Here is a 13,958-nt window from a genome sequence, read left to right on the forward strand (position 1 = left end):
TAGGGAGACAGGGCTTCCAGGCCCTTAGGGCCCGCGTCTGAACCAGCACCTCCTGCCCACCCCTGACTGCCTGTGAATCTGGGGGAAATGCTCAGGGGCACCCTTGGGTGGGGCAGTGAGCTGTGCCCAGGTGTGACCAGTGCCTGGAGAAGAAAGGGAGGCGCATGTCGTGTCGTGGGGCTGGCACCTGAGAGCAGGGAGGCTTCTTGCCACCGCAGCAGTGTGACCCAGGCAGGGGCAGACCAGACGGGGGGCCTGGAGGCCAGCTCAGTCTGGGGGCGGCGCCGGGCTTCCTGGAGCCCAGCCTGTGCACCTGGGAGGGACGGTCCATCTCCAGGCAGAAGCCTCAAGGGCCACACGCTGGGGAGCCACAGGCCTCTCCCACCTACCTTGCCCCCGCAAGGGGGTCAGAATCCTGTCTTCTGCTTGGCCACTGACCAAGGCAACCCCTGGATGTGATGTGAGGTTGTTCCCAGGGACGGGGTGCTGGTGGAGGTTGTGGCCAGGGCTGAACACCTAGGAAGGGGCAGCGGGGCGGGCAGTCACCTCCACTGGCACGGCCGTGCAGCCCTCCTGCAGAACAGCCCCAGGATGTGATGGTGCCCCAGACAACCTCCCACACGGACGGTCACCAGCAGCCTCCGAGGTCGGCGTGGGGAGAGGACACACTGGACCTCTGGGGCCCGCTGGTGGGGAGTGGCAACCACGTCAGCCAAGGTAACAGAGCAGCGTGGTGACCACCCAGGGACAGAGCGCCTCGTATTCAGTGGGCCCTGGGCGATGTGGGGTGGCATCAGGCTCAGGGTCGGGCAGGCCTGTGTTCTGGCCTGCTGCACCTCGAGTGTGACTGGGCCTCCCCTGGCCTCCCCGTCTCTGCGTCCCAGTGCAGCAGAGCACACAGTGGGCCACCCCGGTGCACAGGCAGCCAGCATTCCCAAGATACAGAGCGGGTGCGTGCGACAGCCAGAAACCACCCAGACAGGTTCTGCTCGGGGAAGGGCTCCCGATGGGGCCCCTGGGCCACGTGCAGGCCTCAGACTGTTGTCAGGCAGTCCCCAGAAACACAGGCTGGCAGAGAGCCTCTGCCCAGGGCAAAAGGAAGATTCGAGGGTCTCAGAGGCCACCTTTTCCAGGCCTGGGGCTGAGCAGACCCTCGGGCCTCCAGGCAGGGGACAGGGCAAGGCAGAGGGCCTGATGTGGCCCCAGGCCATCACCGTCTCCCTCAAGGTTAGCTTGTTTGCCATCCATCCTGCCTGGAACAGGGCAGCATGTGGCGACACCCTCCCCACTCCCCACACAGGCAGACCCCGCCTGACAGCTCATTTGCCCCCGACTCATCCCTGCCCTTCCTGGCCTCAGTCTGTGGTCACTGCTGGGATTCCCGGGACTGTGTCTTTCAGAGCCTGGGGAGCAGTCTCGGGTCCCTCTGCCAGGCCTGCAGCACGAGAACCCCCCTGACGGATGGCAGCTGGGCACAGCCTTTTCTGTATGTGCAATCCCTGGAAGCCCTTTCCTCAGCACCACCTGTTTCAGGGACCGCCCCTCCTCGCCACCATTCTGCCAATCGGCGACTTGATCTTGGTTGGGGGCCCTTGGTTCCCATGTCCCGTCCTTGGTTCCTGCAGTGGGTCCCTGTCCGTCCCCATCTGTCCCTGTCCGCCCCTGTCGGTCCTATGAACCCCAGTCTGTCCCCATCTGTCCCCAAACATCTCCGTCCATCCCTGGCCCTTGGTGCCCTCCCCCCCAGGGCCCTGTGCCATGTCCACCCCCCTGTCTCACCATGGAGGCCAACGAGGCGGAGGGGTGCCTCCCTACAGCTCAGCGCAGGCCGTGGGAGGCGAAGGAGCTGCTGCCAGGTAAGCACCCTGGAATCAGCATGTGGGCCTCCGGAGCACTGGACGCTCTGCCCACTTCTGGTGGATCCCGTCCAAGGCTGGAGCTCAGCCGCCGGACAAGGACGAAAAGCGAACAAGAGTGGCCCTGGTGGCCCGCCACCCTGGCCTTGGACCCCTTCACGGCAAGAAGAGTGGCCGGCTCCATCTCCTACCGGAGGTGATGCGGTGGCTTTTCTGGGGAAATTAAAAGTCATAACTGGCGGGGGTTGTTTTAGCTGCGACTTCATTAATCTGGGGCAGATTTTTAAGCATTTGGAAGCCAGCATTACCCGAACGTCTTCTGTGGATAGAGGTCTTTGCACCGATTACATTTTTCTCTTTTTGAACCTTACACTTGGCCCGGGGCCTCCCTGAGAGCCACGTCCCCCATTTGCAAGTTGGGCGGGAGGAGATGCGCTCTCGGTGTGGGGGAGCCCTGGTAGCCACCGGCTGAACAGTGGGGGGTCTCGCAGCCTGCAATACCACCTCGGAGCTCCCTGACCAGCCCCGGGTGCCAAATTCAGACGGTCCCCACCCAGTGTCCACCCTTGGAAGCAGGGAGACCATTCATACCTGAGGGTCTGCCAGACTGGGGGTTCCCTGCAGTCGGGGCCAGGGAGAGCAAACCTCAGGACAGACAGGTTGAGATGGGAAGAGGTTAGAAACACTTGTGGGTTGCCCAGGAGAGCGTGGCCGGTGGTGGGGAGGGCCCTGGAGTGGTCAGTGGCGCTGGGAGGCGGAGTGAATACAGAGCTTGTTCCTTGGAGGCCTCCCCCGCGTCCCGCCTCGCCCCTGGGCGTGCTGCGGTTCAGGCTTCTGCAGTCACGGTGAAGCTTGCTCAGCCCGAAGCCTCCCTCACCACATGGCCACGTGAACCAGCTCTCACCATTCCGGGGACCGGCCAGGCACCTGCAGCCACCATGGGTGCTCATGGCCTCTGGATTCGCTTGCTCATTGTGCCCACCCTGCAGCCTGAGCTATGTTCTCAGGTGGCCTGGGGCTTGCCCTGGGTCTGCCTGGCTGCAGTGCCGGCCACTCTCTGATCGGAAGACTGCACTCTCAGGGGCCCCATTGTGTCACTGGGGTAGCTCAGGGCCACGGGCAAGAGGGCAGGTGTTCCCATTGATAAAACTTCCACCCCCTTCTGCTTTAGCCTCACAACTCTGGGTCCCTCAGCCAGGTGGCCTTGGCCCTCAGAGTCCCCTGACCCTGCCGAGGCCCAGCACAGAACGAAAATCTAGGGAGACGGAGGTGAAATGGGGGGAAGGCCCAGTGCTCCTGGGAAGGGCTCTGCTGCAGCCCCACCTGCCCCATTTTCCCCCTTTGCGATCCCCCAGCCATGCACTGGTGACCTTGGGGTGTCCGAGGCCTGTCCCCACAGCCCTCTGCGCCACCCCTGCCTCGTGTCAGAGTCTCTTTGGATGGCACCGAGGGGGAAGGACAAGCTCTAGCAAAGGGTTTCCCCCAGGGAGGGAAAGAGGCCCCTAACTTCAAAACGACTTTTCTCTAAGCTGTTGGCTGGGACTTCAGATCACTGACCATCCAATGACAGGGTCACTTTAGGAGCAAACTACCGTGTAGGTTTCACCCTCATGCTAACCAAGCCCTGCAGAAAGGTGTGCGTCCACTGTGGATTTTAAGATTTGTTTTCATGTGGCTTCGGAGTTCCTGGGAGCCGCTCCGTCTGCCCCCTGCTTCTGTCCCCACCAGTGCTGACAGTCCCTTTGGACTGCAGGAGACCCTCAGACCAAGCCCAGCCCTTCCTTAGCAGGGAAGCCCCTGGCTCCGACAGACAGCCATGTGAGGAGCTTCAGGGAACGCAGCCGTCGCTCTGGGGACAGAGAGGGTCCTTGTGGCCCCCAGGAAGCCAGTGTGAGTCGGGTGTGGCCGTGCACTTCCTGTGGGCTGAGTGGGGTCCGCCTTGCTGTGGCCCTGGGGGTCTCCTGGTCTGTCCTATGAGTGCCTCAGGGCCCTTCCTGGCAGCTACCTTCAGTGCTGAGGTTTGCCACTTCTCTGGGCTCACCCTAAGACCCAACACCTGGGCAGAAAAACAGACTTCTTTCCATGGCGGCAGGGCCCACTGAGGGTGGGGGGGATCTGGCGAGTGGGGGTCTCCATGGCCCTCTTTCAGGGTGGTCTTTGTTCCGTAACCACTCGTGGTTGCTGGAAGCACAGGGGCTGCATCCAGCTACGGGAGGTGGACAGACAGAGGCCATACCCCGACTGTGTCCTTTCTCCTGCGTGTCTCCAGCAGGTGGCTGAGGGCAGCATGAGCCAAGAAGGCTGGGAACGGGCTCTGGATTTTGCCAAGAGCCCCGTGGAGGAGTTCCAGGAAACTGAGGGCTGGCGATCGGGAGAGCAGAGGTGTGGGGCTGGGGTTCCTGGAGCTGGTGGGACCTGGGGCAGGGGTGGAGCCTGAGGCACAGAGACGGGTTCGGCCAGCACTGCCTGTCCTCCTGCTGCGGGACCTCACTCTCTACTGGCACCCCTGTGCTGCCGGGGCACAGCTGTGCACTCGCCCTGAGCCCTCCTGGGTCTGACCCACTTTTGGAAATAAAGATATCACCCATGAATCGGCCTGAGGTCAGCAGAGGGGCCCTGGAACCCCCTGGGAGTGGCAGCCCCACCCCTCTCTGCCACCTGATCCAGTGGTTCTGAGACTCTATACCCCTCAGGGTCACCTCAGGTGGTGGCAGAGGATGGCTGGGGTGTTTTTCGGGTGTGGGGTGTGGACTGAGCCTGGCAGGGTCCCTGACAGTGGGGCCTGGGGGAGGGGCTGGGAGGACTGGGATCCCTCATGGTTCTCCACGAATGTGTTTACAGGACAGAGGCCTGTCAGCAGGAGGTCCCCGGCATCTCCTCCGTTGGGCTGGAAGCTGCCCAGGCAGCTGTCTCCCCAGGTGATGCCTCGGCCCCCAAACCCTCCCTCAGCCATCGAGTCCCCACTGAGGATCCCCCAAGGCCATTTCTATGTCAGAGCCGGCTTCTCCCCGCAGCACGCAGCCCCTGCCTTCCTTCCCCACTGCCCGGCTGGGGGCTCGCCCACACACCTCCCCATCACAGGGGTGTCAGGGGAGGTGAATGACAACTAGGGGTCCTCTGTCGGGATCCACCCACATCTCGAATGAAAACAAAACAAGGCGAAGTCAGCCAGTCAGTCCTTGAACCACCTCTGCGCTGCTGCAAGGCCGGGTCCTCGAGGCTCGAGGCTCGGCAAGGCCCCTGGACATGACTCCTTGCATGTGGGTGGGGGTGGGGGTGGGCGTGGTGAACCGCTGTGTTGGAATCAGAAGGGTTGAAGACACTGGCACCTTTAGTCGCTTTTCCTGTTTCACCCTGGTGAAAACCAGGGTGTTTTCTGTTCTGATCTCCTGGCTTTGGGGACTGTGGGATATGCGGGGGGTCCAGGGTGCAGCGGGTGACAACTGCTGATCGTCCCCTCTCTCGGCAGCTCCTGTGGCTCCTGAGGAGTCGGTGCCCCCCATCCTGCTCCCAGGCAGTCCCCTGCTCCCCGCCTTCTCCTCCTGGGTGCTGAGCTCTGAGTCTGCTTCCGGAACCTGCCCTGGGCCTTCAGAAGAAGCCCTGGAGTCGTCCTACACCTCCCCAGCAGGCTCTGTCAGGAGCCTGTCCTGTCCCTTTCTCTGGGAGTTCCAGAAAGCAGCGGCCACCCTGATCCAGCTTTCTGACAGCTCCAACTCTCTTCCCAGCTTGGAAGCTGAAGACTCCCCAGAGGAAGGTCTCAGCCGGCCTGGGGAACTCTCTCCCAGACGCTCCTTGGAGGAAGTGGGGTCGCCTTTGTCCTGGGGGACAAACTGGGGTGAGCCTTGGCCAGGCAGCATTCCTGGGAGTGGAGGACTGCTGACCTGGCAGAGGCCTCGGGGCAGTGGGGCCCGACCCCTGCAGGGTTGCTTTGTGGACACAGCCATGGCAGGAGATTCAGAGCCTGAGCAAAGCCTGGAGGTGGGCCAGCTGCTGTCTTTCCCAGATGTCCCCTTTCCAAGGTCAGGGTCAGAACTGTCAGAGGCCTCCAGCAAAGTATGGGACAAGGACAGCGAGGAGGACCTGCCGGAACCCTGTCCCGGTGCCAACCCAGCCTCGGTGAGCTCCCTGCCTGCAGGTGGCTCATCAGACCCCGAAAGCGGCATGGAGCCCCAGATGGCTCTTCCCTCCACACAGTCCCAGAAGATGCAGGAAGCTTCTGGGACCGGCAAGAGCCTGACAGGGGTGTTGGACACAGGAGAAGCCCAGCAGGCACCCCCTGAGGCTGCCTGTGTGGTGTTCCCGCCCCAAATCCCTTCCCCTGGTGACTCAGACTCACTGCCGGCCTTTCCTTTGGGGACCTCTGCAAGTGAAGGGGCAGATTTCGGCAGAGGAGGAGAGACTTCCAGCCGCCAGGAGGGGACTCGGGATGCTGAGCCAAGTCTGTCCACCAAGAACAAACCCCCACACCTCACGCCAGAGCCCAAGACCCTGGTGACCCTGCAGGCTCCTCCTGGGGACCCTGGCAGGCTGGCACCCCCAGCAGCTGAGAGCCGGGCACCTGGGCCTGGCAGGAATGGAGCCCCTGCTGTCCTGGAGGAAGCCTGTCCCCCACTTGCCGGCGGCGTCCTGACTGAGATCCTGTCTCCCGTGGACGAGGTGCTGTCCTACAGCAGTGCCGACCTCCCGTCCTCCATCCACAGGGAGGCCCCGCTGCCCCCACCCCTTCCCCCCCCCCACGCACAGAGTGATGCCGAAGACACTACTACCCCAGGCTCAGATACCTTCCCTTCCCTGCCTCCGGGCCCCCTTGGGGAGGACACCGCTGTCACCACCCAGGACGTATCCTCCTTGTCTGAGGAGAGTCTGCTGGAGGCCTTGTTCCCCAGGCCCCAGGAGTCTGAGGCACCCCAGGAGTCAGGGCTCTGCCCAGGAGCAGCTAGACTGGGTGGAAGCCTTGAGGACCAGTTGGAAAGGTCTAGTTCTGTAGCAGGAGATGAGGCCGGAGGCAGCCAGTGGCCTGAACCTGCCGGCTGGCCAGGGTCTCCCTCGAGTGCAGGGTCAGGCAGAGGCCCTGGAGGGCTCCCAGAGCCACCAGTGCAGCTCACAGCTCTATCCAGAGTGGCCTCTGTGGCCAGGGAGGGTCTGTCAGGGCTGCTGGCGGCTGGCAACGCAGACATGATGCTCCTCAGTTCCTCAGGGGAGCAGGATCCTGCTTTGGGCACAGGGTTCTGGGCTGATGTGGCCTTGGAGGAGGTCTCGGGCAGTCGGGGAGAGCCCTGGGAGGCAGTTCCGAGCGTTGGGTGTGCAGAGAGCCGGGGAGGGTCAGGGCAGCTCTCGGTGGGTCTGGATGAGCTGCTCCTAGACACTGCTTCATCTGCTGTGGGGTCCCTGGGCAACCAAGCCTGCTTGGCCGAGACCCCCACCAGGGGCCGAGACCCCAAAGAAATGCTGGGTAAGAGCAGGAAGGCAGCCACACCCACACAAGCAGCCATGCCATTCCCCCAGCCAGCAGCTCCAGCAGCCTCTCCCCCAGGCCAAGTGCCCTTGGCTGCCCAAGGACAGGCTGGGTCCCTTGAGCATGCTGGCAAGGACACTGAGGGAGGCCTGAGCTGCCAGCTAGAGGACCTGCTTGGGCCCAAGGGCCCACTGGGCAAAGAGCCGCTCCTGGAGACAGATTCAGGCTGCCGTGCCCATCTCCCAGGTGGGGCGAGAGATCAGGTGGTGGACTTGGTCTCCACGCAGCTCACCAGGAGGGTCCCACTCGAGTCCTTAGCAGCTCTCTCCACAATGGCCCCCCGGGGCAGCCCTTAGGGGGTGTTTTCTGGAGCTACAGAGATGCACAGGCGTCTTTAGGGTTGTTGTGAGCTGTGTGTGGCACACGCGTGTGCACGTGGGAACCTGGAGGCCTGGACCTTCCCAGGGTGGACCGGTGGGCAGCTGGCTGTGCGGACGGTCACCTGAAGCCAGGCCCAGACTGCACACCCACTCTGTCACATCAAAGCCATGAAGAAGCGTCCCAGAAAAGGCATTGCAGCCCAGAGGCGAGAACAGTCAGGGTCCTCTGGAGCCGGAACGGGGATGGGGCGGAGCAGCACCTTTGCTGGGAGGGGGGTCGTGGAGATCCGTGAAGGACGAGAGGAAGAGAGAGCATTCGGGGCAAAGAGGAGCTGGGGTGGGCCCAGCTGGTGCTGACTCGCACCCCTGAGCCCTGCTTAGAAGATAGTTGGGGGATCTGCCTGCTTTGACTTTGGAGGCGCCCCCGCCATACACGCCCCCCATTGCTGGCAGATGATGTGTAGCTGGGGGGACTGCCGGGGGTGTCTCACACCTGAGCTGAACGGACCAGAGGCAGCGGCAGCTCAAGGGCCCGAGGCCATTTCCCCTGCAGCCCGAACCAGGCTTGTCCTCTGGGGATCAGTGGCCCAAAGTCTCTTCCTGAGCGTGTTTAGGACTCGCTGTACCTGGAAGTCCAGGGCATCCGATTTCTCCTCATGTCATGCACTTCCAGGGGATTCGCTGGGACCCCTGTAATTTCTCTGGGATCCTTTTGAATGTGAGGGTCTCTCCTTGAATGGGGAGTTGATGAGCACCATGTTGGCCTTAGGGACATCTGTGTCCCAGCACTGATCCCTCCAGGATGTGGCTTCTCCGGTCCAGGGCCTCAGGCTGCCTCCACTTTAAGAGAGGAGCGCACTCCAGGCTTCATGTATGCAGTCTGAGTGGGAGGCATCACAAAGCTGGCCTGGCAAAGCCCAAGGCGCCAGGTGACAGGACACATGGAGCTACCAGGGCCCTCTACCCCAGAGCTCTGTGAGAGTCCCCAGGCCCCCTAGATCCCCTTTGGGACCCCTGCTTCGAGGCAGGAGCCTCCGTCCAGATATCCCTCGCTGGGCAGCAGCTGGGCCCATCCTGCCTCCCCCAGCTCCAGGGCAGCCGCTCAGTCCCAGGTGCCTTCACCACAGCCGGCCTGTGTCAGGGCCCCCATTCAGAGCGTGCATGGGGACCCAGCTCAGGCCATGCACCCGATTTTGCGTGGATGCCCCCCCAGCCCAGCCCACCCGAGCGCACAGGGAGATCTGGACCCAGTGGGGAATGTGTTCTGCTCCGTGCTCACCATTTCAGAACAAACTTTGAACCGAGCTACAGTTTTTGCATCGATTCCCTTCTAGTCTTCTGAACGAATTAGTCTGCGATTTTTTATTTTTTCCCATTTATGGCTGACCCTTTTGGATTTATGAGGCTGTGTGGGAGGAATGATGTATTTCACACGAATACATCTGGCATGGCAATAAATCTCCCCCACCGACGCCCCGCAGATTTGCGGTGAATCCGATGGCTCCCCGGGTCCCTGCCACATGGCTGGTGCTGACGTGGGGTGTGATGTGATGGTGGCTGCACTCACAGCCGGAACCACAGTGACTTTCCCTGGGAGCCTGGCAGGTGCCTCCTGTCGCTGGCCGATGGTAGGTGCCCTTAAAGGGGGCTGTTCCTGAGGAATGGAGGAAAATGCAGGCTGGGGCTTCCAAGGACGGTGGAGCTGGAGGGGGCCAGAGCCCTCAGGTTACTCTGACTGCAGAAGAAAAAGCCGCTCCACCTGGGGTGTAAACGCAGTTAATCTCCCAGCACGATGCGGACGGAGTGGAGGGCTTTGGCATTCAGATATATTGACCTAGCGAGATGGCAATCCAAGGTTCCTCCCCTTCAAGGTCTCCCGACATACTTGCCTGGGCTCTGATCTGCCATCATGGCTTGGGCCAATAAATCTTGATACCAGCCTCCAGAGAAGTCATTATCTTTCATAGAAAATGATTATTTCTCAGTTAAACCCTACATTTAATTTTCCCGTGATCTGTCTCTTTCAGCTTCCCAGCTTAACAGTTCCCTCCTGCATAAAATGCCCATGAATGTGTCCGCAAGTGCTCCGAGTCCCAAATCATCAGACAAACTTTATGAGTCCTTTTGATCCCTGGCCCCGCGTGGCCATCACGGCCACCCTCATAAAACACACGTGAAGGCCAGGGGCCCTCTATGAAGGTGGTGGCCGCGCACACTCCCGGGGATCTGGGAGCACTCACTCACTGCCCACGTGGAACGGGATCCCTGTGGTTCATCTTCTCTGCCCCAGGGTCAAGGCTGGCCATTTCATGTCCAGCAAAGCCAGGCTCAGAAGTTGTCCTTTTCCTGGCTCCCCAGCCAGCTTTGGGGTCCTGGGAGAGTGTCAGCAGGTCCCACAGCAAGTCCGTGGGCCTTGTCCTATCCACCCACTGCCTGGCAGCATCACAGCAGGGGGCAGAGGATGGGATCACACCCCCCCCATCGGCCCTTCCCTGGGGCTCCCTGCCCCTGCCCGCTGTAGCTGGTGCAGCACGGGCTGTGCTGGTGCTGAGAGCCACCTGTGCTCTGAGGTTGCCTGGGCCCTGCTCCACCTCTCACCAGGGATCTGGCAAGGAGCCCCTACCCCCAGACGTGCCTCCACGTCCACAGTTTCTGGAGGGTGGCCACCCACCTCCTCATGGTGTCCTAGTGAGGACACATGGGATTGTTCCCGCCGGGCACCGTCTCCGGCACGCACCCAGTGCTCAGGGGCTGGTGCAGGTGTGCAGAATTCCTTCCCAGAATTTTTCCCAAAATGGGTGGTGGTATTAAGCAGCGGAGCCCTCCATGGCAAATTCCTGCTCTAGGAGGAGACGGAGGCAGCAGGGCCAGTCCCAGAGCCAGAGCAGCTGAAGTCTGTCTGGCCTCATCTCTGCTCTCCCCATGTGAAAAGCAAGCAGGCTGAGAGCTGGGGTCCTGCCTTTGTCTCCAACACGAGTGTTGGAATGGGCCCTCCTGGGTGCTGGGAGCCATGTGGACCTGAGACCCTTCCTCTGTCACATACATGCCCGGTGCCCTTCACCTGACACAGGAGTCAGCCCTCTGAGCCTCAGTTTCCTCCTCTGTAAAACAGTAATACTGACACTTGTTCCACAATGGGCAGGCCTGTGCAAACCTACCCCTAAGCAGAGGAGGCTGAGAGGCAGAAGAAAGAGGCTGACAGGTGCAGTTTCTGGGGAAGAAACATTTAGTAGGGACTTACAAACAGAAGCCACATCTGTGTCTCCGGCACAGACAGGCAGTGGGTCCCACCATCACCCCAGGCCCAGGGCTTACCTGCCATCGGGGTCTGGTTCAGAAGGACGTGCAGGAACCTGAAGTAGATGGCATCAGGGTTCTTTGCCCTGAGGGCACCCGCTCTACACAGGGAACAACAGATCAACTGGAAATCATGGAGGCCTTCCCAGAATCAGGCTCATCAGGAGCCAACCCAGCAGGTGAGGTCCAAGACGGAGCTGTCTCCGCCTGCACAGCGCCTCGCTCCATTGGGTCTGACATGTGATCGCCCCACATTTTGATCCTTTGAAGCCAGCGCTGTCTCTCTGAGGGCACCTGAAAATGAGCACCGGCCACGTATTTTCACGCTCAGTGGCATGCCCGCTTACAGTGCCTGCAGTCACCTGGCCTTAGCCACAGCCCGTGCGGACGCCTCTCCTGCAGGTGGAGGGGCAGATTTCACGCGGGCTTTGGGCAGGACCTGGCTCGGCACAGAGAGCTCTTGCCTAGACTCTGAGATTCAATCCCAACCCCTTCCCCTCTCCTGCCTTGGCCTGGAGAAACTCTGGTTGTTTTGGGGTGCAGCCTCTAAGTGCTGGGCTGAGCTTGGTCCCACGGGTGGCTCCATTTCACTGAGCAGGTTTGGGGTGAGGTGTTGCCCTGACGTTCTGAATGTGCCCCTCCCGTTGGGCTCTGGCCATCCTGTCTCAGCGGGGTCAGGCTCCTTTTCTCCTGGGTCTCTGCACACGCTTGGTCCCCTGCCTCCTCACCGCTGCTCCTTCTGGAGGCCTGGGGCTGAGCATGTGGCCCTCCCCTCTGTCCTGCAGCCTCCCTGGGGGACCGCAAGCAGCCTCAACAAACCCTCAACTCCCCCTTCCAAATCCCGACCTGACACCTCCCTTAGGGGCTGAAAAGTCCACCAACATGTAACAGGTCCAAAGGGAACTCCTGGCGTCCTCCCCGGCATCACTCTTCTGCCTCGCTGCTGCAGGCTTCTGTCTCGGCCGTGAGCAGCCACCTTCCTCCAGTTGCTTTGCCCCAAACTCTGCTGAGGTGACACCCTCTGCCTCCACCCAGGCTCGGCCGACCCTTCTGCCAGCACTGCCACTCACCCCTCCCCTGAGTCCCGCCAGCTGGTGGACAGAGGCGGCAGCCCCTCCCAGGTCCCCTGCTTCCCCTCCTACCTGGGTCCCTGCACGCATCCTCCCATGGCCGCCCCCACATTCAGCATCACGGCCTGAGTCTTCGGCCTGGCTTATGAGGCCCCCCAGGTCTCGCTCAGGCTCTTGGCTTTTCTTCCCTCTCACGCTTCCCCCGGCTTCCTCCAGCTCCACCAAGCTCGGCTCCCGGATGTTCCTCCAGTGCGCTCAGCCCCCTCCTGCCCCAGGGCCTTTGCAAGTGTGCCTCCTCCCTCACCTCCTTCTCCACTTGGGTGCCTTCTCAGAGATCTCCACCCCACCTCCTGTGTACGCGGCCCCACTGGCATCTGCCTCCCTGTCCCGCTCATTGCTTTTCACGGCACGTGTTGGCCGCTTTACTCCTCGGTTTGTTTTGGGTCTGCCTGAATGCAGGCCAGAGGCACTGGGGGCTCAGCTTTGTTTCCACTTTGTCTCCAGGGCTTGGCACAGAGCAGAAGCCAGGAAATGTGCGCCATGGAAGGAAACGTGAACAAGGAGACACAGGACGTGACGGAGAGGGAGCAGGCGCCTCGGCCCGGCCCTCTGTGGAGGATCCTCTCATCTGCGACTAGCCATTGTTGGCAGCAAAATCTTTTCTCAAACAAAATCTTACACAGGACCCACAATGCAGTTATGTATTTCTTGTGAGACGACGTCTTGCTCTGTCACCCAGGCTGCAGTGCAGTGGCAGAGTCACGGCTCACTGCAGCCTCAAACTCCCAGGCACAAGCCAACCTCCCACCTTAGCCCCTCAAGTAGCTGGGACTACAGGTGTGCACCATCATGCCCAGATAATTTTTTTTTTTTTAGAGATGGGCTCTCGTTATGTTGCCCAGGCTGGTCTGGAACTCCTAGGCTCAAGTAATCCTCCTGCCTCAGCCTCCCAAAGTGCTGGGATTATAGGCGTGAGCCACCTCGTCTGGCTGAACCCCTACAATATAAAGAGCAGACAGATGCCATATCAGTGTAAATGTATTTTACGTTCTAATAACAACATTTACTTATTTATAAATTAATCACGAGATGCGCTAGAACGTGACAATCTGAACTTCCCGCCACTGGACGGCCACGGTCCGCTGGGACCAGCTCCTCGCTCCCTTTCTTTTTTGTTATGGTCGCACAGTTCAGAGAAAATCTTGACATGTGTAAAAATCTGAAATAGCAACTAAAAAACCAGGTTTCCTGTTCAATGATGCAAAAAAGTCCTATGGTTTAATTTCTAAACCTTGAAGCTGCGTTCGACTGGAACACCCTAAAAGGCAGCACGCAACACATCTGACTTTGAGCGGGTGTTGGCTGCATTTTCTAAGCACTCAAACCTCATATTAAAAAGTCAAGGTTGGGCCAGGCACGGCGGTTCACACCTGTAATCCCGGCACTTTGGGAGGCCGAGGCAGGTGGATTACGAAGTCAGGTGTTCGAGACCAGCCTGGCCAACAGTGAAACCTCGTGTCTACTGAAAGTACAAAAAATTAGCCAGGTGTCGTGGCAAGTGCCTGTAATCCCAGCTGCTGGGGGAGGCTGAGGCAGGAGAATCGCTTGAACCTGGGAGGCGGAGGTTTCGGTGAGCTGAGATCACACCACTGCACTGTCGCCCAGGCAACAGTGCGGGTGACTCCGTCTCAAAAAAAAAAATGTCAAGGTTGGGTTGCAGACCCTCTCTCTGAAGCCCCAGGTGGGGTTGCCAGGTAGAAGAAAGGACGCTGGAATAGTTTTTTATGTCTAAGAATGTCTTGTAGGCCGGGTGCGGTGGCTCACGCCTGTAATTCCAGCACTTTGGGAGGCCAAGGCCGGCAGATCACAAGGACAGGAGTTCGAGACCAGCCTGACCAAT

At 60.5% G+C, this 13,958-nt stretch overlaps 1 protein-coding gene across 1 annotated transcript; it reads left to right on the forward strand.

Annotated features, from left to right (window-relative positions):
* The first annotated feature begins 4,645 nt into the window (after nt 1-4,645).
* On the forward strand, nt 4,646-9,636 carry LOC116539113 (collagen alpha-1(XVII) chain-like). Its single transcript, XM_032261781.1, has 2 exons — nt 4,646-4,774; nt 5,326-9,636. Exons 1-2 carry the CDS (start codon nt 4,672-4,674, stop codon nt 7,665-7,667), a joined length of 2,445 nt encoding a protein of 814 aa, XP_032117672.1. The 5' UTR covers nt 4,646-4,671; the 3' UTR covers nt 7,668-9,636.
* Nucleotides 9,637-13,958: the final 4,322 nt, after the last annotated feature.

Source organism: Sapajus apella, unplaced genomic scaffold (assembly GCF_009761245.1).
Source record: "Sapajus apella isolate SASKATOON/1434 unplaced genomic scaffold, GSC_monkey_1.0 scaffold126, whole genome shotgun sequence".
Classification (NCBI taxonomy): Eukaryota; Metazoa; Chordata; class Mammalia; order Primates; family Cebidae; genus Sapajus; species Sapajus apella.